This window comes from Rutidosis leptorrhynchoides, chromosome 11, assembly GCF_046630445.1.
Source record: "Rutidosis leptorrhynchoides isolate AG116_Rl617_1_P2 chromosome 11, CSIRO_AGI_Rlap_v1, whole genome shotgun sequence".
NCBI classification, from domain to species: Eukaryota; Viridiplantae; Streptophyta; class Magnoliopsida; order Asterales; family Asteraceae; genus Rutidosis; species Rutidosis leptorrhynchoides.
In genome coordinates, this window is record NC_092343.1 from 337,405,781 (window position 1) to 337,430,965 (window position 25,185).

At 35.1% G+C, this 25,185-nt stretch overlaps 1 protein-coding gene across 1 annotated transcript; it reads right to left on the reverse strand.

Moving 5' to 3' along the window:
* Positions 1–11,086: 11,086 nt before the first annotated feature.
* On the reverse strand, positions 11,087–13,127 carry LOC139875805 (secreted RxLR effector protein 161-like). The gene is made up of 4 exons (XM_071863101.1): positions 13,113–13,127; positions 12,167–12,277; positions 11,661–11,778; positions 11,087–11,502 (listed from the first exon to the last, which is right to left on the reverse strand). Exons 1-4 carry the CDS (start codon positions 13,125–13,127, stop codon positions 11,087–11,089), a joined length of 660 nt encoding a protein of 219 aa, XP_071719202.1.
* Between the last annotated feature and the right edge of the window lie 12,058 nt (positions 13,128–25,185).

Below are 25,185 nucleotides of genomic sequence, written 5' to 3' on the forward strand. Positions count from 1 at the left end.
GTTGACTGAGGGACATACGTAGTGACCCGAATGGACTGTTTTAGAGTCGTAGTCCCCTTATAACTTGACCAGAGACTCGAACTCTATTGAGTAGCCATATGAGGCATAATCTGCATGCTTGATAGACAGTGACTGAACCAGTAGATGCTATTGGACCAGTAGTATCCTTGTATGACTAGACTTGTTTTGTAGGACCCGTAGGGTTGTCCTAAGGAACAGTCTTCCTTCCTTGGCGTAACGTGACCTTGTGTGTGGTCCTTAAAATGTAAATGTAGGATTTTCCTTGTATTGGTCTCTTGGGTAGGTAGAGACGAACTTTGACTGGACCGAGGATTAAGTTTTAGGTGTGGGTTGACCCTTAAGACTAGGGTGAGTGTCCGATTGTGAGTTAAGTTGCGATTAGTATCACTCAAGGACGAATCGATGTAAATTGATAATACCATGTTCAGGGGGTATTGCAACTATAGAGGACTTAGAGAGAAGTGTTGTAATTTACTAGCGTGTTGCGAAAGAAGGATTAGTTGGGTACATTTGAACAGGGTAAATGTGACGGGCATATAAATGTGCCAGGACAGTTGTAATAGGATAACAAATCTAGAAACCTTGTGTTTAGAATATATTTGTTATTAGTGGATTATAACTGCCAGTGATAAGAGTAAATAGATTGCGATCGATTGACGGACTCGATTAGGGTCTTGCTCCGAAATACCCGAATTGAAGATATGATTTGGGATGATGTATTACGCCTGGCCAACAGAATACATCATGGTAAATCATACAGTAGTTTCGGGAGTCGGAGGAGATGTAGTGATTGAAATTATGTTTTGAATTTCGAAGGATTTTGACCAAAAGTTAACTTTTTATGACTTGGTGCTGACGGATGTAATGTACCTCGACTTCGTGTAATTATTAGTTTAATAGGTTTGGATCGAGGATTCTGATGGAATCTTAACCTAGTCATGACCTTTGAGGAATAACTTTAACGATCGTCGGACAGAAGAATTAAGGTTATTTGAGGCAATTAACCATTAGATAATTACTTCCGGTATAGGATGATGGTTATTCTATACTCAGGATTCGTGATTTAGTGATTAGATTTGACTTGGAACTGTGTTAGTAAGCGGTTCTATGATGGATAAGTAGACCAGTCATTAAATTAGTGAGTGAATATTGACACGATTGAGCGAATTTTGATGAAGTTCTTAAATATCAAGATTGAAACAGGTATTAAATTACGGAATTTGGGTAATTTAGTGTAATCCTAGTTGACTTAGCGATATTGTAGTGATGAAATTAGCTAAGTTTGTGTGTTTTAAGATAAATGAAAGCCATTAATCAGTGTTTAGAACTGAGTTGATTTGGGAACTCAATGATTGTGACTCGGGAACAACCCCAAATCATGATTGACAGATCTCATGTAGAGGGTCATTAGTGGTAACTCGACAGGTTACTGTGTAAAACTTCGACTTGAGAAGGAATTTTTGTGGTAATTCGTAAGATTGATGATAGATTAGGTTTGGAATTCGGACGGAATTAGATTTTTTTCAGTTATTAGATAGCGGCGGGTTTTCAACATTGAATTACTTTTGTAAGTGGTGTAGACTATAATCTAGATCAAAGTGTATGGAATGATTCGGATGTTGTGTAGTGTAAATAAACTTGCAGCTCAACGTATAGCGGGTCTTAGTAGACGGTGTGTTTGACTTTCGGCTAGTGAGTTTTCTTTGACCTACGAGAAATGGACGGAGCTTTGCAGGGTATATGACCGTAAGACCCGTTTTGATTTAGGTCTAGTTGTGACCCGTTGTGGTGATTCGTAGTACTCATGACCTTTGTTGACCTTGACTTACCAGATTCCGAGGACGGAATCTCTTTAAGGGGTAGATTTGTAACATCCTAGTGTCGGGCCTAGGTGAAATTACATATTTGTCCTTTTTGTATACTAAAATGTATTTTAGTGAACTAATTAATTATTGGGTGTATTTAATTAATTATTAGTTCAATGATTGCGTTTTGTGACAAGGGTCACAAAGATAATTTAATTATTAAATTTGGACTTCATTTGGGTTCCCGACTGTGGTGGGTTGCATTTATGAAATCAGGTAAATACCCGTGTTTTATCAGGTATGGGATTAAATACCTTTTTATAACTCAAAATCGCCCACCCCTTGTTTTATATTTACTGTACGTGGTTTTTTTCCTTCTCCTTCTTCCTATTTCATCCACGACACACACACCATAACCTAGCTCCTTATCTTTGAAGATTATGATTAAAATGCAAATCTAAATCCGAAATTGTGCCTTCATAACATCCTACAATCAGGTTTGCTTGCCTTAATCTTGTGTTTGATTCTTAAAAATTAGGGTTTATGCAAGAAAATAATAAAAATGATAAAAATGCAATTTTTTCTTGAATCATGTTCTAATTGTGTTGTTAAACTCGATTTTATGCTTGATTATTGCTACATACATGATGGTGGTTAATTGCATGTTTGTAATTTGACAAAAAACTACAAGAAACATAAAATTTGGGTTTGAACCAAGGAAGGAAGCAGCTTTCGCTGCTGCTTTTCGCTGCTGCTGCTATTTCTGTTTCAGTAAAAATGCAGCCACCAGCTGCTACTACAGCTTCCGGCTGCAGTGGCTTGCGGTGGCGGTTGGCGGTCTGCGATGGTGACTGCTGCCGCTGCTGTTTCTGTCTGTTTTCGGCAGCTGCCGGTGAGCGGTGGTTGCCGCTGGTTGGCGGTGGCTACCGTTTTGTGGTCCGTGTGTTGAATTGTTTGTTCATTTAAACCTCGACTTGATTGTTCGGTTTGAGTTACACGTTTCATCCAAATGAATTTTTGAACCGTTTACATAAATTGGGATTTTTAACTAGTACAAATTAATATAGTGTTGGATTAAATATAGATGTATGTGCTTATGAGATTGTATGGCTAGTTGTGTAATATTGTATTATTGTATTGGTTTTATATTGTGCAAATGAGTGGCGACCCGCCCGTTTGGACATGCGCTTTTGTATTGTTATATATATTGTGTAGGTAATATATATACATGAATTTATTTATCTACAAATATTATTATATTGTTGCGGTATATATATATATATATATATATATATATATATATATATATATATATATATATATATATATATATATAGTATGTAATGATTTTGTATATTATATATATGTGCATTAAGTGTTGTGTACATATGTATACATGTATGTATAGATATTATGGTGTATATATATATATATGTATATATATATATATATACACACACACGTGATGGTTATGTGGATATATATACGCATATGGTTATGTGATGGTGTGAATTGTATAATTATATATATGTGCGTGTGTGCTTATATATACATATGTGTATTACATATATATGTGTTCGAGTATATATATATATAAGAGTATATATATATATATATATATATATATATATATATATATATATATATATATATATATATATATATATATATATATATATGTAGTGTATATATGTATATATGTTTAGTGTTTATATATATATGGTGTATATATATAATGCAATATTGTTAGTAAATATGGTGCGATTTACTAACTTGTTCAGTATTTGATTTGTTCTCAGGTTATACAAACGAGGAGAAGACTCGGTGACATTAGACTACCGAGTTTGCGGGTATCGGTGAGTGGGACTATCTCCGGTTATAGTATAGAGTAGCAAGCGATGCTACTGTTAGTTTATACTGTTGATAGCCGAGTGCCATGCATAGTTAGCGTTGTATGCCTATATGCACTAGATAGTTTGCCATGATGTTGTATGTGATCTCTGTGCACTATTTTGTGAGCACCAGTGAGGCCAGGCTAGCTGGGGATTCCACTGAGGCTAGGCTAGGTGGGGTCCGCACGAGGTCAACCGAGGCCAGGCTAGGTTGGGTCCAAGTCCTACGGATGTTCAGTATAGCATATAAGGACGCACGCATTGCGTCCGGACGGTTATGCAGGTGATCCGGTAGGAGGGGCTATCGGTAGACTGTAGCCCGATCAGCTACGAGTCGCGTGCCCGTACAAGTCACCGATCCTTGTGTTGCTATTAGTTGTTTGCTGACGCATGTAGCAATAGATGACCTGGCATGTTTGATACTGTATGGTTAGCTGTTAGATAGTTCCATTCACTTAGCAGTTGTGCTAATCCCCCACATTTCCACCCTTGCAGGTGCAGTACGATTGCTTGTTAGATACCAGGGTGAAGATGGGATGCAGCATGATATGTTTGACAAGTCAAAACTCTGATGTCTTGTCTTTTGTTACTAGTGTCCTTGCTTAATGTAACACATGGTTTTTATATATGTGACAGACTTTTAATATTTAATATGATATTAAGGTAATGTAATACAGGTGTCGTTTGTATTACGTGTCATATTTTATAAACAGGACTTCCGCTGTGACTAAAAAAAAAAGGGTGTTACATAAACTCATTATATGGAAGTGATGTAAATTGAAATACGTATTTGATGAGTCCACTCCATATTCTTTCTTTATCGCGTAAATATCAAATTCCATAATGTACACCCAGGCTAAGATCTTTCCCTTCGCATTCACATAATCCTTCCTTTCGATAACCTTCAAAAACTTTGGCTCTACCTCCGGTTTCTGCAGATATTTTCTAATACGAAACAATATCTTCCATTCTTCTTCAAGAACCTCTACCTTCTCTTTATTCAGCTTCACCGGTAAGAACCCTTTAGGTAATTTCTCTTCTTGTTCCTTCTTTTCTTTTTCTTCACATATTCTACACAAAAGATCATCATCCATTCGAAAATAGTCGGCAAAAGTAGGGAGCTCATCCTCATTGACTCACTCATAACGTGGATACGCATCATCAGGTTCATCCTCAATGAATACCTCATCAAAATTGTCATCACTTTCATTAACTGCTTCGGTCTCACTAGATTCATCATCCAGGTGATCAGTCCTAGAAGATGTAGAGGCTATCCCGGTGCCAGCAAATGTACTTGCTTCTTGCTCTTCATGCACCATCCGATCAATTTCTTCTCTAGTTAGATCGTGAGAGATCTCTCCCTCTTCTAAATCATCATAAATAGTAGTGTGATTAAGTGAATCCTGCATTGCTAAATACTTAGGAAGAGTTATAATTTTGAGAGGATTCACGAACAGTGGATGATCCTCGTCATATCCTCTAGCAATCTCAAGCGTATTCTCTTCAGATTCACAATCGTTGTTTGTTCCAAAAGGATCCAGACCACTAGGATCAAGATATTCATTTTCATCTTCAATCATCACTTTCTTCTCCCATTCATCCAGCCTCAACTTTAGCTTATCTGATACATTTTGAGCCTCAAATATTGTCAGTGCCTTATTGTTCACTATTTTCTCTAGCTCATCAATCTTTGATTTCTTTACTTCAACTATAGTTCTTAGCTGAGCCACCTCATCCACATGTTTCTTCTTATCTGCCGCTACTTGAGCTTGAAATTTTGAAAACTCGGCTAAAAATTGAATCATCGATTTCCCAACAAACCAGCTGCAGATAAATCAAGTGCACCACCAGTTGCGGGCACATTGAGTGTTTGCTATTATTGTTGTTGTTGTTGTTGTTGTTGTTGACTCTGTTGCTGTTGTTGTTGTGAAGACTGTTGTTGTTGCGATTGTTGTTGTGAAATGTTCCCTGTAGTAGCAGCTCCAGTGGCTGAAGATGAGCCACCTTATTTGTTAGCAACCTTTATTCTCAACCTCTTCATCTTTAGCTTTGTGGAAATGCTTAGAGTTTCTGCCATTTTTCTTTTGATGGTGCTCATCTGTTCTCACTGTTCCACTGTAGTATCCTCTCCATCTCTCAGTTATCCAACATTCCTTCTCGGTGTAGGCTGATCCACCTCTTCATCTCTGATGGGCTCAATATCAAGTTCAGTACCAGATGTACTACTGTTCTCATGCCTACATTCAATCCCCTCTGGACACACATAATTGGGATTTATCAAGTGCCCAACCAATCGTTTGACAGGAATATCAGGCGTACCCTTTCGCTGTTGCATCATTCGATTGAATGTTTGATCATTGAGATGCGTTAGCTTCATTTCATCTTGATAGATCCTTTGAAGTCCCTCTACTTTCTTGTCTAGGATGATTTGCAAAAATCTTGGAAACACCAAATGAGTCTTTCGCTTCACATTCATCACCATTTCGTCAAAAATAACTTCAGAAAAATTGAAGTCAGCATTCAGAACTAGTGCAACGAACATTGAACAGTATTTCTCGGTCATTACATCAAATCCACCCTTCATTGGACTTAAGCATCTCAACAGCACGTAATTTAGATATCTGTACTGACGACTGAATCTTGTACATTTGATTGCTTTGGTGATGTCACCAGTATATCTGCAACGTTTCAAACATCTTCTCACTTTCACTGGATGTAGAGATGATGGCATTGTATCATCATCAGGGAACTCTATCTCTTCCCTAATAGTTTGAGCAGTGACTCGCACTATCATACCACCCACAGAGCTTAAGATCACCCTCTTTCCATCCTCTATTACAACTTTAGCTGTTTCCATAACAGCCTCTGGTGAGAATAATAGGCAGTATGTTCAGTCGTAATCGCCTTGAAGATCCTTGAACGTTTTAAGAATGCGATGATTTCAACAAATCCTCTTTTAGCTTCATAACCATTCTCGTATACGCAAGCCAATACATTACCATCAGGGCTTGCCTCCAAACCAGCCAATTCTTTAGCCCAAGGAATCCCAGCTGAATTCTCTGAAGATTGTTGTTGTTGCTGTTCTTAAGACATCTTAAAATATGTAACACACTCAAGAAGCAAACGTTAGGAATTACCGCCATGTACCATGGGGTATCTGCAAGATTATCACAACAATCACAATATAAAACATACACACATAGACAATTCAACCAAATTAATAGGTATTACAGACATAATGTTCAATAATTCAGTGAATTAGAAATTACTCATTACACACAAACATAAATAAAGTCAACCACAAGCCGGTTGAACGAATTAATATGTTTCAAAAATGGTTGGAGTATCTGCTTGCACTGTTTATGGGGCCATTTCGACTAGCTCTTCCTCATCTGAGTAAAAATGCCCTAGTAGAATGAGATAAAGAAGTGGTTTACTTTCATCAGCCCTAATTTCTTGCATCCTTCTCACAATTACATTTATCAAATTGATCTGAATTCCCTCGATAAGACACAGAAGAATTAGACCTTCGATAACAAATAGCTCGTCATCATCTTCCTCTCGAAATACTACATTTCTTTTGATTATTCTTAGCGACACCTGATATTCATCCGTAATGTCACTATCCTTGATGGTCACTGGTCCATTTCCGATTACATTCTCTCTCTTGCACAGTCCACTAAGAAAGCCTAGACAGCTAAATCTATGGCCATGACCTTCCTCAAACCAGATGGTCACCCTACGAAAATTCTTTCTTGAATTATAGTACACAGTCTCCTGCAGGAACGTGCAATATGTCACCAAAATCCTCTAACGACCAGTCAAAGGGAGTTCCAAACGTGTTTACATGAACACATTTGGTCTTGCGTTCATTAAACGAGAAATTAGCATAGAATTCTTTAACTATCCTCGAGTGATACTCAATGTCTCTGTTAAGGAAGACGCCACCTCGAATAGCTCCCCAAAAGGCCTTGTAGGGCTGATTAGCTTGAACTCTATTTTTAGGCATAATTGGTCTAGTGGACATTGCTTGCCTACGTTGAGCCAATTCCCTTTTTGATTCCCCTAGTGTCGTTCTACGTGAAGCTCTACCTGCCATACTTAGACAATCTATCCAACTATGCTTAAAACATATTTAGATAGGTTAAAATTAGGCACTAGCTTAGTATCGATCTTAACCAAGATAAATAAGCAGACTCATCAAATGATTAAACAATTAAGAACATAAACACACTCGGTCGAGTGTGCACATACACACGGTCGACCATGTTCACACACGGTCATGTGCGTATCTAAAGAACCTACTGTCTCTAAAAGACATTCGGTCGTGGGAAACACTCACTCAGTTGAGTGAGTAAACATATACGGTCATGTGTGTAACACACACGGTCGTGGGTGTTCTTCAGATCTGTTTATCCCAAATTTAATAAATCAATCGATTTCATTGTTTTGGCTTAAAAACCGATCGAATCACCCTCAGAGAGGTCCGATTTACCATTATCTATCAACAATTCACCTTAACAACCTCTAAACATTGTCGGATTAAAGCCTAAAACTTTTAAACTTAAAGTTAACAAAATCAAGAGATTTAGAATGAATTGTAATACCTTACGTACATCGCTGTAATCACAAGGAAAAATGCGTTTGAAAATACTGAACAAAACTCCGTTCGCAACAATTGAATATCAATGAAAATTTTCGCTCAAAAATTTCAAGTGTTTTGAGCCGTCTGAGATCCTGTGATTTTTATACCCTTGTGATTTTTATACCCTCAGTACACACTCGGTCGAGTGTGTATACACACGGTCCAATTTTGGGCCGTGTCACACTCACACGGTCGTGGGTGTTACACACTCGGCCGTGGGTGTTTTCCACACAAAATTCAAAAATAACCATACACTCGGTCGTGAGTGTCACACAATCGGTCGTGGGAGTTACCTCACCCGGTCGACTCTGTTTAGGGTTTGAAACAAAAATTAAAAACTTCCAATTCAGATCTTAACCGTTAATTCAAACTCCCCCTGTGATTGATCTCTCACACAAGAATATCACGTTTCACAGTATCAAATATTAAGCAATTATAAAATTTCAGTTCCTTCACACCATACAAAGAGACATAGATCATAACTACACACAGATAATCATACATGCATATTTTTGTAATTTTCAAAGTTTATGCTAAAACACACCTAAAATCTTTTTGTATTTTTCAGATAGAACAGAAACATATGACATTTGAACAATTATCATAAACAAGCACGCTATCAAACTATCATGCATATGAACAAACATAAAAAAGTGACATATTTTTGTGAGCATATTAATCTCATGAATAAGGGATCAGAACTGAACATAACAGCAGTCCTAAATTTGTTCATATTATATAATTTAAGTAACTACAAGCTAAGTCGTTGATTATTGGTATCAATCCTCATTAAGCCTTCACTAACTTTCCTGAACATATTGAAGATCACGTTGAATTAATTAATTTAACATATTTCTATGCTAGATTAAATCATTAATTCAGTCATCACTTATGATCGCACGATGTATCAGGTAGTCAATTGAGCACAAATCTATTGACGTTGTCCGTTATCACATTGATGTACTTTTGATTTAATTGAACAGGAAGGTTCTCACGGCATTCGAATAACCCTATCAGCCTTTGGCTTCCACCTTAACTCATACCTTTCAATCCAATTGGCTCGGCATATCTCAAAGAATGTCGGATCATCTTACTGGGCGCATAACTTACCCGGGTATATCAAAGTGCAATGACATACCTGATGACCAATCGCTATCGGCCCCAATACTCATTTATTGTTAAAGTTGTTAGAGGAAACGGAATGTGAAAGTCAAATCTTTCTTTGGAGTGAGTATCAGAATATCTCTTAGAAAACATCCCTCTCTATCTAGGTCTTAATAGGTACAACCCCATATCACAGACAATATTATAGAATGAACTTTTGTGGATAGAATGACTTGAGTTCGTATTGAAGTAACTTCTTTCTCCCTGACAACGTACCTGAACACATATCTTTTCTTGATAGCACTTCTTGTCTCAGACTTTGATTTGTGATGCATCAACCCTTCATTTCATTCATTTTTTTCCATTTTTTTATTTTTCTCATTCATTTTTTTTTTTTTTTTTGCGATGATGCACCACAATCTTTAACTTAAACTGAATCTTGAATTGACTTGTGTTACATCCTTTGGTGTAAACTTCCTTGCTTCATTAGCAATGTATCATAATCAAATCATTCACTGTCTGTAATACAGAATTACACTTTTCAAACCCGTTCATAGGAAAGACATTCCCCTCAAGATAGACCAACTTTTTGAGTGATTAGTTATTATTCAGCATAAAAGGCCAATAGAAATTGGTGTGCACACACCAAACAGATAACCCTCAGCTTCGTATCGATCTTTTAAATATCCCAACATAGTCATAAAACTGAATGGTTGAGCAATTTTGATTCTTGCTTGGGGATATCCAACACCAATTTTCTCTAGTAACTATGAGTCTCAGCAGGGGAGACCCTCAACCGACTGTTAATTTCCTCAACAATTATTTCTTGGTACATTTTCAGTGATAATTAGGTGACTACCCTGCAACCGCTATAAATCTTTCCATGACTTCCTCCTTTTGATATTTACTAAATATATGTGTGATCATCTCAGTTCAGGATTGGGCCAGTACCGATACATCATTGAATAACTTGTACCTACTTACATTAAGCACAAAACATTAGACATGCAAGTTCAGTAATACAGTCATCTCCCAACAGGTAGATCAAGAAACTCATTTTCATATTTTTCTATTATTTTATTTTTATCATTTTATCTTTTTTTTTTTTTTTTGTATTTTCTAATGTTGCAATTTTCTCCCCCTAAAATACTAAAAACCGAAATTTTTTTTGGCTTTTTGGATTTTATCTGTACAGACATAAGAAAATAAGCAGAATAGAAAATAATCCTAGCATGTAAAGCAGAAATAAACCTAACTAGCATGCAAACACACAAGCAAGCACATAGTAGTTATTTCGCATTCTCTATGACAGGATCCTTTTTGTCAGGAGTGTCAGTAACGGGAACCACATCAGCTAAGGTCTAAACACCTATCTCTTTTAACAAGTACTCAAAATGTGGTTTATCAAAAGCTTTTGTGAAGAGATCAGCCTGTTGGTTTTCAGTATCAATTTGGACTACGTCTATTAATCTTTTCTCGTAACAGTCTCAAATAAAATGATACTTTATCCCGATGTGTTTGGTTTTTGAATGATTAACAGGATTTTTAGTAACAGCTATGGCAGCAGTATTATCAACAAAAATAGGAGTGTTAAAAATATGCAAACCGTAGTCACGTAGCTACTGTTGAATCCAGATGACCACCTGAGATGTACAACTAGCCGCAGCAATGTATTCAGCTTCACAGGTGGATTGAGCCACCGCAGTCTGCTTCTTGCACTGCCATGTAACCAGTCTGCTTCCAAGAAATTGACAACCCCCATAAGTTGATTTGAAATTCTTCTTGCATCCACCATAATCAGAATCACTGTATGTTGTAAGCTCAAAGTCATTCTCACAAGGATACCATAAACCCAAACTTGGCGTCTCCTTCAAATAATGCATAATCTTTTTGACCACTAACATATGATGAACATTAGGGTTCGCTTGATAAGGAGCACACAGGAAAACTGCAAACATAATATCTGGTCGAGAAGCCGTTAAGTACATCAAAGCCCCAATAATAGCTCTATATAACGTCCGATCAACTTTTGCACCTTCACAATCCGGAGAAATACCATGATTAACAGACAGAGGAGAGACAGAGGAGTCTTTGCAGGTCTTTCATCTTCCATTTTGAATCTGTTCAGAATATCTGCAACATACTTGGTCTAATGTAGAAAGATTCCTTTATCAGTTTGAGCAACTTGAAGACCAAGAAAGAATTTGATAGTTCCCATGGAACTCATCTTGAATTTCTTCTGCATCACCTCTTCAAACTCATTAACCATTGACTGATCTGTTGACTCAAAAATAATATCATCCACATATACCTGCACTAACTATTGATTAAACGTTAAAGCACATACACAATGATTCAATAGTCACAATATCAAATGTTCATTATTTGACCGAATGTATTACAATTACAATACAAGAATTAGGGATTATGCACTAACAACATTCAAATAGTCTACATAATCTGAAAATATGGATTTGTTTGTGAATGACCCATCAAATTTTTTTTTTTTTGGGCGCCCAAATTATATGATAATGGAAATAGTGAGTATCTAAATAGCCTATATACATTTCGAGCATGGATTTCATAGCCATTATTTTATCTTAGTTTGTTGTATCAATTATTTTTACTCTTTCAAGATATATAAAAATATATAATTATTATTTATTATTAGTAATCAAGTTACGGAAACATAGAATCACATTAGTCTGTTCACTCTTAAGCGCATTTAGACTGTTTCTAACAGTGGCGGTGACGTTAAAGGCAAGTGATGTACTTTTTGGTGATGTGGCAAGGTCAAGTGATGAAGTTTTCTAAAATAAAGTGTTAAATTTGAGTGTTAAATATTGTGATGGTGATGTGGTAAAATATTATTGGTAGTTGGGTGTAAAATATATTAATTAATAATATATAAAAACATGTGACAAAATATGATTGGTTGAAACAAATTTAACACAAGTTTTTCCTTCCGTCACTATTCTAACTAACACCCCGGGGCGTAAAAACATGCCGCGTTAGGGGCGTCAAGGACGTTAAACACGTGACACATAGGAATCCAGCTCATTTGACGGGTGCAGCTGACGCTGCGTTGGAACCCTCCTTATACTTTTTAGTTTTAACTTTTATCGGTTACTGAGAATCAATACATTGTATTTGTTATTTGTACACGTTATTTAATACCTATCATTGTAAAATCAGATTTTCATAGTCGAATGAATGATGAATTTCTGAATTGTTGTCTTCTTGGGGCTTTTGAAAGAGAAACATTTGTTAGTGTTATAGATAAAGCAATCATGAATTGTTTGTAACGAATGAAATATCGTAGGGACATATGCATTAGAAAGTAATTTGATTTTTTTATGTTTAGTTGATTATACTTTGTCAATTTAAAATCTATACGTGATATCCTTTAGTGTTATTTTGTGACTCCATTGATTCAAAATCCTGACTTCGGCTCTACTTTGAACAAAACAAACTCTCAACTTTTGAAACCAACTATCATCACGATTCAAACTTTGAAATCAAAACAAACAAACACCAACACTTGAAATAGATATGGATATGGATGGATAGTTATTGGATAGGGTCCGACTATTTAAACCCGGGAAAATCTAAAGAGACCCCCTCCCTAGCCTTCTGCCAACTTGCCTGACACCCTTTCATTTGTTTAATTCTCTTTTTTTCATTTCTGTTGTAATTCAGTAGTTTATAACTACCTTTGGCTTATTTACTAATTAGAGACTTATATATATAAGTAAGAAAAGAGAGAGTTTATAGATATGAAATATATATCAAAGTGTGTGTATATTGAAGGAACATAGAGGCCTTATTTATAGTGTAAAATATTACTATGCAAGCTATACAAAGTTGACTAAAATTTATCATCCATATGACTTTTTGTACTCATATTATAACACTCCCCCTTGGATGATCAATTTTATTAGAGTGCAACTAGTACTGTCTCATTAAAAACCTTGCTAAAGAAAAACCCAGTGGGATAAAAACTTTAGTCAAGGGAAAAAGAGTGCAGTATAGAATTGACTCCCCCTCAAGTAGACATCGCTGAGTCGTCACATATTTTGAACTTGCTTCATGCCAATATTGTGAACGTGTGTTCTGAAAACAGCGGTTGACAGTGCTTTGGTATAAAGATCAGCAGAGTTGTTGATTGAACGTATCTCATTTTAATCTGGTTGTCTTATATGAGAAGAATCTGAGGTTTTCATCTGAAACTTTATCATCTAAATCTTTTATGTACAAGTTTAGCCCATGTGATTTGTCTACAGTCTCCTTCATGGTTTGCTTAAACCCTTGTTTCAATTCCTATTCCCTTTTAGTCTTTTCTGAGCCTTACCAACATACCATTCTTTTCCATCAAACTTATGACCGTTTAGACCTTCTATGTCTTTGGCGCCTCGTCAGCATTTATATTTTGTTCCGTCACTTTTGATACTCTTCTTTTATTTGTATTATGCAAGCTGCATTATCTTCATATACAGTTGTTGGTGAAGATAGTTGTTGGTCTTTTATAGCGTTCTAATCCATAAGAATCAATAATGATTTGTGTCATTGATCTCAACTAAACACATTTTCGAGTAGTTTCATATAATGCAATCACTTCGTCATGATTTAATGATGTTGCAACAAGTGTTTGTTTTAAGAACGCCATGATTTTGTGGTACCTCCATTTAGGAATACATACTGAGTTTGAGATTTATCTTTATGAGGATTAATGAATGACCTGCATATACATAATCAACCAAATCTTGTTTTTAAGCGTTAGAATAAAATAATTTTAAATCAGCAGTTCCTCAAGGGTATCAAAATATCTGCTTGATCCCATTTCAATGTCTTTTTGTAGAAGTTGAGCTGAATCTTGCCAACAAATTAACTGCAAGAGAAATGTCGGGTCTTGTATAATTTATAAGATACATAAGAACCTCAATTGCACTAAAATATGGAACTTTCGATCTGTTAAGATTTTCATGATCTTGGCAGGGATGAAATAGATCAGTGTCAATATTGAGTGATCTAACAACAATGAGTTTGTTTTTTAAAAATGTTTTAAAATCTTTTCGGTATAAGTTGTTTGATGTACAAGTTAACCATTAGGCATATGCTCAATTTGCAATCCAAGGTAATACTTAGTTTTTTCAAGATCTTTCATTTCAAAATAATTCTTTAGAAGTTGAATGATTTCATAGATCTCTTTATTTGTTCATATGATGTTAAGAAAATTGACATAAATAACTACGATATATATCCGATCATTGTTTTTCATAATAAAAACACATGTGCAAATAAGTTTATATGTATACACTTTTCTTATCAAGTAATCACTTAATTAGTTATACCACATGCGTCCCAATTGTATAGACCCATATAAAAATCTTTGTGATTTAATAGAATACATTCCCTTGTATTTTGCATTAGATGCTTATGATACCTTAAACCCTTCAGGTATATTCATGTATATCACTATCAAGTGATCCATACAGATAAGTAGCTACAACATTCATGAGATGCATTTAAGTAACTACCAGGTTGATTAAGTATCTAATAAGTAATTGTATCCATTACAGGGGGATAAGTTTTCCTCATAATTCATTTTCTGTCTTTGTGGGAAATTTTGAGTTACAAGTCTAGTTTTTGCCTTGTAACTTCATTTGCACATTTCTTTTTCGGATAAAAATTCATTTGTATCCCATACGTTTCACACCTTTAAAAGTGATAACGATTAATCTGAAAACTTTTCTTTTATTGAGCGATTCTAATTTAGCTCGTATTTCTCCTTTCTATTGAGCTCAATCATGTCTATTTTGATATTCAATGACAGATTTTGGTTCTAGATCATCATCTTTATTCATGATGTCATTGTAATATTATATGAAAATATCTCATCAAGATTTTTCATTTCATTTCGGTTCCATAATATTGCATAATTTATCGCAATTTATGTATTTACATTTATCAATATCCTCTGCAGAAGGAATATTGATATTTGGTTCTTCTTGAACACTTTATTTTACCTCATTATCAGCTGATTTTCTTTTTGAGGATTTTTATCTTCGGAACCAATTGATCTTCCAATTTCATGCGTGACAAAGACTCAAGAGTGACATTATTGCCAGCTTTTGGAATTTTAATTCGAGCTGGAGCTTTTACTGTTATTATATATGATTTAGTCACTCTTTTTGTATCTTTAAATGCATCACGTAATTAATTTGCTAGTTCTTGCATATGCAACATTTTTGAACTTTTGTTTCGCATTCTTTTATGCGAGTTCCATATACCTTAATTGATGTTCACATCATGAAGCATCTTTTCTTTATTTTTCATTTCTCTCCCTAATTTAGGGAACAATGTTTCATTAAAGTGACAATCAGCAAAACGTGCTGTAAAAACATCATCTATCATGGGTTCAATATATCTTATGATTGAAGATGTTTCATATCCAACATATATTTCCATCCTTCTTTGAGGAATCATTTTAGTGCGTTGTGGTGGTGCAATTTGAAAATACACTCCACAACCAAATGTTCTAAGATGGAAAATATTTGGCTCTCGACCAAAATTAAGTTGGTAACGGAGAATATTTATGACTTTTGGTTTAATGCGAAGTAATGTCGCATCATGTAAATTTACATGTCCCCATATAAATATTGAGAGTTTTGTACTCATTACCAATTGTCTAGTTATTAGCTGCAAGGGTTTATCTATTGATTCAGCTAAAACAATTTTGTGTATGCACATGACCAACTGGATGTTCAACAACAATCCCTGTAGACATATAATAATCATTAAATGCTTGAGATGTTAACTCACTAGCATTATCAAGTCTCATCCTTTTAATGGTGTCATCAGAATAACGTGTTCTCAATTTAATAATTTGTGCTAGAAACTTTGCAAATGCCATATTACGGCTTGATAACACACAAACATAAGACCATCCGCTAGATGCGTCTATTAGAACCATGAAATATCAAAATGGTCCACATGATGGATGAATTGGTCCATATATATAACCTTGAATTCTTTCAAGAAAACATTGGTGATTCTTTCTCAATATTCTTTTCATTAATCACCATATGTGTTTTTCATTAATCACCATATGCGCTTTTCATCATATATCCTTTTCACTATTTGCGCTTTTAATCATACGCGTTGCGCTTTTCATCATATGCACTTTTAATCATATGCGCTGCGCTTTTCATTGTATGCGCATTTCATCATGTGCGCCTTTTATCATATGTGTTTTTCATTATCATTATATGTGATTTTCATTAATCATTATGAACTCATAACACATATATATATACTAAAAAAATCTACTATACAATATCTATAATAATAATAATAAAATTGTATTACCTTCCCACTTGCATAACATCTTATAATACTTTTGTATTATATTCCTATATAACCATGTTGTCAAACTCTAACCAGTGTATATATACTACTCATTTCATCGACTTCCTTATTTATTATCATCATCACCAGACGTCCCACCATGTGAAGAAATAAAAAGTGTAATTTTTTGTTGTTTATGTTACTTCCAAATTAGTCTCCTTTTTCATTCTATAATATATGAAAATAATCAAATAATACTACTCCGTAATAAAAATTACTGTATGAAATTTAAATGTATTATTTTAATTGAAGACCAAATAAACAAAAATAATGGATTGACAAGTGTCAATGTGAAAACGTATACGTGTCGTGAAATGTAGGCTCATGGATTGTGTTTTTGTCAAAAAGAACATTACCTTAGCTATGAAGAATTTTTTTTTTTTTTTTCATGATAATAATGTCGTGTCATATCTAAACAACAAAAGAGTGGTTAAGAATTTATTAAATTTTAATCACATACTCCGTATTTATCAAATTAAAGAAAAGGTGCAGCGTTTTAATTGGATTAAATGATATTGATATGTGTAGTTAGTTGCGCCTTGGTTACGAATTAATTTAAATTTAGTGGTAATAAAATCTTCATTTTTATAAGCTCATTTATGTTAAAAATGACTTTGGTTTTCTTTTTAAAATTTTGATAAATTTTTTTTAATATATAATATTATCGAATTTATATGACTATGACGATGCTTATTTATGCTAAGAACTACTAAAATTTTTTTTTTTTTTTTTTTTTTTAGTATTCGCCCTCCTAGTCATAAAATTTCAAGTTCCGCCACTGAGTGGGGAACATTTTTATTTGTGGGACCAAAGAAAAATTTGACTTCTACATATGATTAGAAACAACAAGTTTAAGATGTTTAAAGCTACAAAGAATACCCAGCGAGAGGTACAAGCAACATAGCATGGCATACAAGTCTACAAAGCATGAGCATAGTGTCGGCAGACCAAGTTGAAGTGCCAAATTAACTTTCTGATGAGTATGAATTTTTTTTATATGTTACAAAGTTTGTCAATGTTCCCTAATATTTCTATCTAGTGGTACTACAGTATATTTTGCTACAAGTTAATAAAAGTTAGATTACATAAATATAATTCAGGCGGTATAACCGACCATATATAACTTAAATAGCATAAATATAAATGTTAGTGAAGTTAATAAAAGTTAGATTACATAAATATAATTCAGGCGGTATAACCGACCATATATAACTTAAATAACATAAATATAAATGTTAGTGAAGTTAATAAAAGTTAGATTACATAAATATAATTCAGGCGGTATAACCGACAATATATAACTTAAATAACATAAATATAAATGTTAGTGAAGTTAATAAAAGTTAGATTACATAAATATAATTCAGGCGGTATAACCGACCATATATAACTTAAATAACATAAATATAAATGTTAGTGAAGTTAATAAAAGTTAGTAAACATAAATGATAGTTAGGCGACAGTGTCGACCATATATAATTTAGGTGGCAGGGCCAACCATATAATAAGAACAATACAATTGCACTAAGGGGGTGTTTGGTTGGTGTTATTTCATGGGATTTCATGGGATTTACATTTCAAATACAATGAAATGACATGTTTGGTTCGAGGTTTTAAGAAGGGATTTGTAATTAAAATCCTTCAAAAGAGGGATTCTCAAATCCTTGAGGTGGAGGAAGGATTTTAAATCCAAAAACACACGGAAGTTTAAGGGTGAAAACTGACAAAAATACCCTTCATCATCTTAAAACCCACCTAACCATTTTCTACCTTTTTCTTGCATGTAATATCATAGCATACCTTTTCCCCTCATCTTCTTTATGTAACAATTATAATCTATGATTGCTATCACTATGCTTTACTTGATTTTCCCTATAAACCATTAATAACTTGGATATCATTTGAAAAATCAATTTTACGAATCAAAACTCTAACTTCATATTTTCAAATCAATTTCTACCACCACCGCCGCTACATATTCCAGCAAAAGAAAAGATCTTCATAATCGGTTTGGATTTTTTTTTTTTAATTTTCTGAATCAGAAAATTGAACCAAACGGGGGATAGGATTTGAAATACTAGCATTTTAAATCCCATCGTATTTGAAATCCTATGACATTTCAAATCCATGGATTTCAAATCCCCCAACCAAACACCACCTAAGAACTTAATAAAAATTAGTAGTTCAAAATTTGATATATTCGAGTCTGAAATTATAATTTCATACCTTGATTAGTGACTCATGATAGTTTGAGATATCCTTTGATTACACTATGCTCTTCGTGCTGATAACGTGTTGTAATTCAGTAGTTTATAACTACCTTTGGCTTATTTACTAATTAGAGACTTATACATATAAGTAAGAAAATAGAGAGTTTATAGATATGAAATATATATCAAAGTGTGTGTATATTGAAGGCTAACATAGAGGCCTTATTTATAGTGTAAAATATTACTATGCAAGCTATACAAAGTTGACTAAAATTCATCATCCATATGACTTTTTGTACTCATATTATAACAATTTCTAATTTCTTTTTCCGTTTCTTCAATTATTTTTCATATTGCTTTATATATCTTTTAAATCCTTGACTTCTTATATCTTTTTTTCAAAAGCAAATAACATTTATTATTCTTATAATAAATTTAATTATCACTACTCCTTCCGTCTCTAGTTCGTCCCTAATTAATTGTCATTTATTTTATTTTGAGATTTTCTATATTAATTGTCGATTTTTATAAACAGATACAAAAAAATAAGGTAAAGCTCTTTTCTACTCTTACTTTATGCAAGACAAAAAGATAAGTAAAAAGTAAATAGTAAAACTGTAAAGTAACAATATACAATGTAATGACGATATTTCTTAAATTGTGTATTTTTTTCTGTGATTAATAGTGTACTTCTATAAATAGATAAGAATATTTGGTTAAAGTTGTTTATACCTCAATATATTAAGTAAAATAAAAATGTAAGTAAAAAATAAGGAGTATAACTGAAAAGTAGATAAAAAATACATGTAATAGTTATATTTTCTTAAACTATGTATTTTTTGTTTCAAAATAAATATTAAATTATATTATATTATATTATATTATATTATATCTGTATACTAAAACATACTCGGATTTTAGTCGTTTCAGTTGTTTCGGATTGTCGTTTTGAATTTGCGTTCACACTACAATCGGCCCTTCAACTTCGGCTCAATTTGCACAACGACCCCTCAAATTTACACTTTTTCAGGGGTAAAAAGTGTAAATATATAAATTTATTAAAATAAAAGAAACTAATTCCACCCGAATTTATAACGGGCCCTATCTTCTCGCTCGGTACGACTTAAATTTTTCGGAGACCACCATTCAGCTCGAAAAAATCTGACGATTCCCAACAGGACTAACTATACGCGAAACGGACACTTCTCAAAAAACGCTAAACATCTCGGGATATCTTCAATACATATACATACACTTATAGTAAACAACTCAAACTACCTACATCATATCGATTATGTTTCCATTTTTTACACAATCTTCCTGACGTTAAAAATGCATATGTCATTAGGTATATTAGGTACTAACGACGTGTATCCAAAAACACCCGTAGCAAAATGTTTTTATTTCCGTAACCCGAAAGGCACCGCGGCATCGCGCGGGTCACTTTTCTAGTTATGACGAAAGTGGTAACATTTTTTAATTTCAGTGAAACCAAATTAATCTCGGGTATTAAGTATTACTCCGTATAAAGATGTAATGATGACTATGGAGTGTTATAAACATTATTACTCGTATTATTACCATATATACTAATAGACAAAAGTTACGCATAGTACTGTTTGCACGCTTTAATCACTTGTATATCGCGCACCAATGGTTGTACAACGGTCACTATTCACGTGAACAGTACTATTCACGGTACTGTAGCAATTTTTTTCCCCATTTTTTCCTTTTTTGGTTTCCTTTACATTTTTCTTCACCCGCATCAAAGATCTACTAGACAAAAAATATGAATAGTACCGATGGTTTCTTTATAATTAGCAGCAACAAATAACTACTAGGCAAAAAATATGAATAGTACCGATTGTTTCCTTCATATTTTTCTCTACCTGGTGTAACAATTTTTTTTATTTTTTATTTTTTGGTTTCCTTTATATTTTTCTCCACCCGCAGAGATACACCTATATAGTTAATTTAAAATAACATTTAAATCTTTGACGGTGATCATATACATAGCATTGTATATGTATATTTTATTTTCTAAAAGCTAAGGACAGAACTACGCGGATTATAAGGCACAGTTATGCAATATTCGCTGAAAATAAATACTGCGGTTATGTATTCGCTGAAATACCAAACTGCGGTTTGATCCGCTGACTTTCCGCGGAGAGCCGAGCATCTCGCAGACCGCGGATATCACGGATACTATAAATAGGGAGTTTGGCCTCTCATTTATGGGTTGTTGATTCTCTGCCATTTGCCTAAGCCTTTGTAGATTTCACTTGTGACTTTGCCCAAGGGCTTCTTACATTGAGTTAAGGTGAATCATGCTAATCGATAACGAAGACCGGGTCGGGGTGGTTGATCACTTGATAGTTAAAGTGAAAAACGATCATCGGGGCCCAAAATAATCATCGAACATCCCATCCTCCATTATAATCTTATTGCACTCAATCCGTAATTAAGCAACATCATTAATTAAGGATTGATCAATTGGCGCCATTCGTGGGACACGTTTTACGAATTAAACTGAAAATTTTTGTTTTACGCTGTTAAACAATTAATTAGGCGGTTTAATTTCAATCGTGTTTTTGTTGCGATGATTTGCAGGTGCGTGTTTTCAAATTGGCAGTAAATAATGAATAACATTGGCGATAATAGTGATAACATGGCCACTATGCGAATGAATGTCCAAAAAAGAGGAAAGAAGCGAAAATCTGCCAAAATGTATCATAATTGGCAATCAGCGCCAATTAGCTTTCCAAAAATGCAGAGCGACGATTTTTCTGAAATGCCGATAATAGTATCGTGTAAAATTGCTGACGCTAATATCACAGTGATGAAAGTTCATGTTGATAATGGTAGTAGCGTTGATATTATTTACGAACAATGTTTCGCTCAGTTGCCAGAGAATATTAAAGCAAATCTGCAAACGACTGCGGTTTCGCTAACCGGTTTTGCAGGAGAATTTTCGCTACCAATCGGTGTCTTGTCGCTGAACATCAAGCTAGTCAATGTAAATGATAATGCTTTAGCGCGACAAGCACGGCTAGATTTCTATGTTATGCGAGCTTCTTCTCGCTATAACATGTTGCTAGGAAGGACCGCTATAAGCAAATTTGGAATTGTACCGTCCACAATTCATGGCATGATTAAATTTCCAACATATAAAAGAATCGCCGCAATATGTTCAGTGAGCATAGTGCCTATTTGCGCGGCTGTCAATGTAAAAACCGCAGGTCAGAAACCTGAGGATACTGCGGATAAGGAGGATAGCATGGAAATAGTTAATCCTGCATATCCAGAACAGAAAATCAAAGTAGGTCGCAATCTTAGTGCGGATACTCGAAAGCAAATTGTGCAATTACTTGATGAATATATGGATGTTTTTGCCTTGTGCGAAAACGATATGACCGGTGTTCCACGTCACATTGTGGAACACAAGCTAAATGTAAATCCAGCTCTAAAACCAGTAGTGCAAAAGCGAAGGGGTATGGCCCCAGATCGCGTCAAATTGTTGTGCGAAGAAGTCACAAAATTAGTCCGAGCTGGAATTTTGCGCGAAGTACAATATCAGTCATGGATCGCGAATCCAGTATTGGTGAAAAAACCAGATAATTCCTGGCGAATGTGTATTGACTACAAAGATCTGAATAAAGCGTGCACCAAAGATAATTATCCGCTGCCAGAAATTGATTTAAAGGTGGAATCTTTGCATGCATTTCCATATAAATGTTTTATGGATGCGGCAAGAGGTTATCATCAAATCCCTATGGCGCAAGAGGACGCAGATAAAACCGCGTTTCACACCGGCAAAGTCATATATTGTTATATAATGATGCCTTTTGGACTAATCAATGCGGGTGCGACATATCAGCGCTTGATTGACACCGCGTTTGATAAGCAAATAGGGCGTAATCTTGAGGCCTATGTCGATGATTTAGTCATCAAAAGTACAACGCAAGAGCGAATCGTTGAAGATATACGCGAAACATTTGATAAACTGCGTGAGATAAACATGAAGCTCAATCCGCTGAAATGCAGTTTCGGCGAAACTGAAGGAAAGTTTTTAGGATATCTTGTTACGGAACAAGGTATTCAAGCTAATCCAAAAAAGATCGCGGCTATCGAAAATATGACCGTTCCAAAGACGGTTAAGGAAGTGCAAAGTTTAGCAGGCAAATTGACCGCCCTAACGCGTTTTTTGTCTAAAGCTGCTGAGCGACAATTGCTATTTTTCAAAACTTTAAAAGGTTGCTTGAAGCAGAAGAATTTTGTTTGGACCGCTGAAGCAGATTCTGCGTTTCAAGAGATGAAAAACCTGTTGAAAACTTTGCCTACACTAACAGCGCCAATTCATGGCGAAATTCTCTATCTATATATTTCAGTAGCAAATGAAGCGTTTGGCTCAGTCTTGATAGCGGAAAGGAACAAAATACAAAAGCCAGTGTATTTTGTTAGCAAAGCTCTTACGGGAAGCGAAATAAACTATGCGCCGATCGAAAAGTTTGTATATGCCCTCATTTTAACAACGCGGAGGCTACGTAGATATTTTCAGGGGCATCCAGTGCATGTGCTAACCAATCTGCCAATCAGGCAAGTCTTAACAAAACCGGAGATTTCCGGTAGACTCGCATTATGGGCAGTGGAGTTGGGTGCCTATCAAATATCCTACTTTCCGCGAAGTGCGGAAAAAGGTCAAGTTATGGCAGATTATCTCGCAGAGCTGTCTGGAGAGTTGGAAGTAATTAATGAGCGAACCGCGCTAAAACCAGCAGTTAATGAAACTTGGGAGTTATATACTGATGGTGCTTCTTGTGCGGAAGGTGCAGGTGCGGGTTTAGTTTTGGTAAGTTCTAACGGCGAAGAGCACACTTACGCACTGCGGTTTAATTTTGATGTGACAAACAATGAGGCAGAATATGAAGCATTGCTTGCAGGCTTAAATATCGCGCAAAAAATGAATATTGTTAAGTTGCGTGCATTTACAGATTCGCAACTAGTAGCGAATCAGTTTAGCGGATCTTTTGAAGCGCATGATCCTTCTATGCAGAAGTACTTGCAACTGCTAAAAGAAACTACTGCGCGGTTCGAATACTTTGAACTCGCGCAAGTGCCTAGAAGTCAAAACAAAAAGGCAGATGCTTTGAGCAAATTAGCCGCTCTAACATTTTCGCATTTTCAAAAACAAGTATGGGTTGAGGAATTGCCAAGTAAGTCAATTGATAGTGATTTAATGGTAGCATCTATTACAGAGGCGCAGCCAAATTGGATGGAACCAATCCTGCAATATATTCGCAATGATATTTTGCCAGAGGATAGTCGCGAAGCTCGTTTAGTGCGAGAGCGAATGCCGATGTATCTCATACAAGATGATGTCTTATATCGCAAATCGTACTGCGGACCGATGATGCGGTGTGTTGGACCAATTGAGGCGGAAATGCTTGTTGAAGAAGTGCATAATGGTACTTGTGCGCTACATTCAGGATACAAGACTATTGCTGCAAAAATTATGCGGATGGGATACTTTTGGCCGTCCCTATACCGCGATGTGGCAAAAATTGTTAAACGCTGTAAAAGTTGCCAAAGGCATGCTCCGCAGAATCGAATGCCGCGGCATGATATGATCCCTATTAATTCGCCATGGCCTTTTAGTAAATGGGCCATTGACATTGTGGGGCCATATCCTGCAGGACCTAGCAATGTTAAATTCCTAATCGTTGCAATTGATTATTTTACTAAATGGGTTGAAGCGAAAGCGGTTCGCATAATCACTGGTGTGCAGGTGCGAAATTTTGTGTGGGAATACATTGTGTGCAGATTTTGTATTCCGCGAGAATTGGTTAGCGATAATGGCACACAAATAGCGAAAGATCCATTTAAGACGTGGTGCACTGACTTAAACATAATACAAAAGTTCACGTCAGTAGCGCACGCGCAAGCTAATGGTTTATGCGAGGTAACAAATCGCGATATTGTAAGCAGAATAAAAAAGAGGTTGTGCGAAAGGCGAACTGGTTGGGTAGATGAATTACCCAATGTCTTATGGGCACATCGTACAACTTTCAAAAAGAGTACAGGTGAAACACCATTTAGCCTGG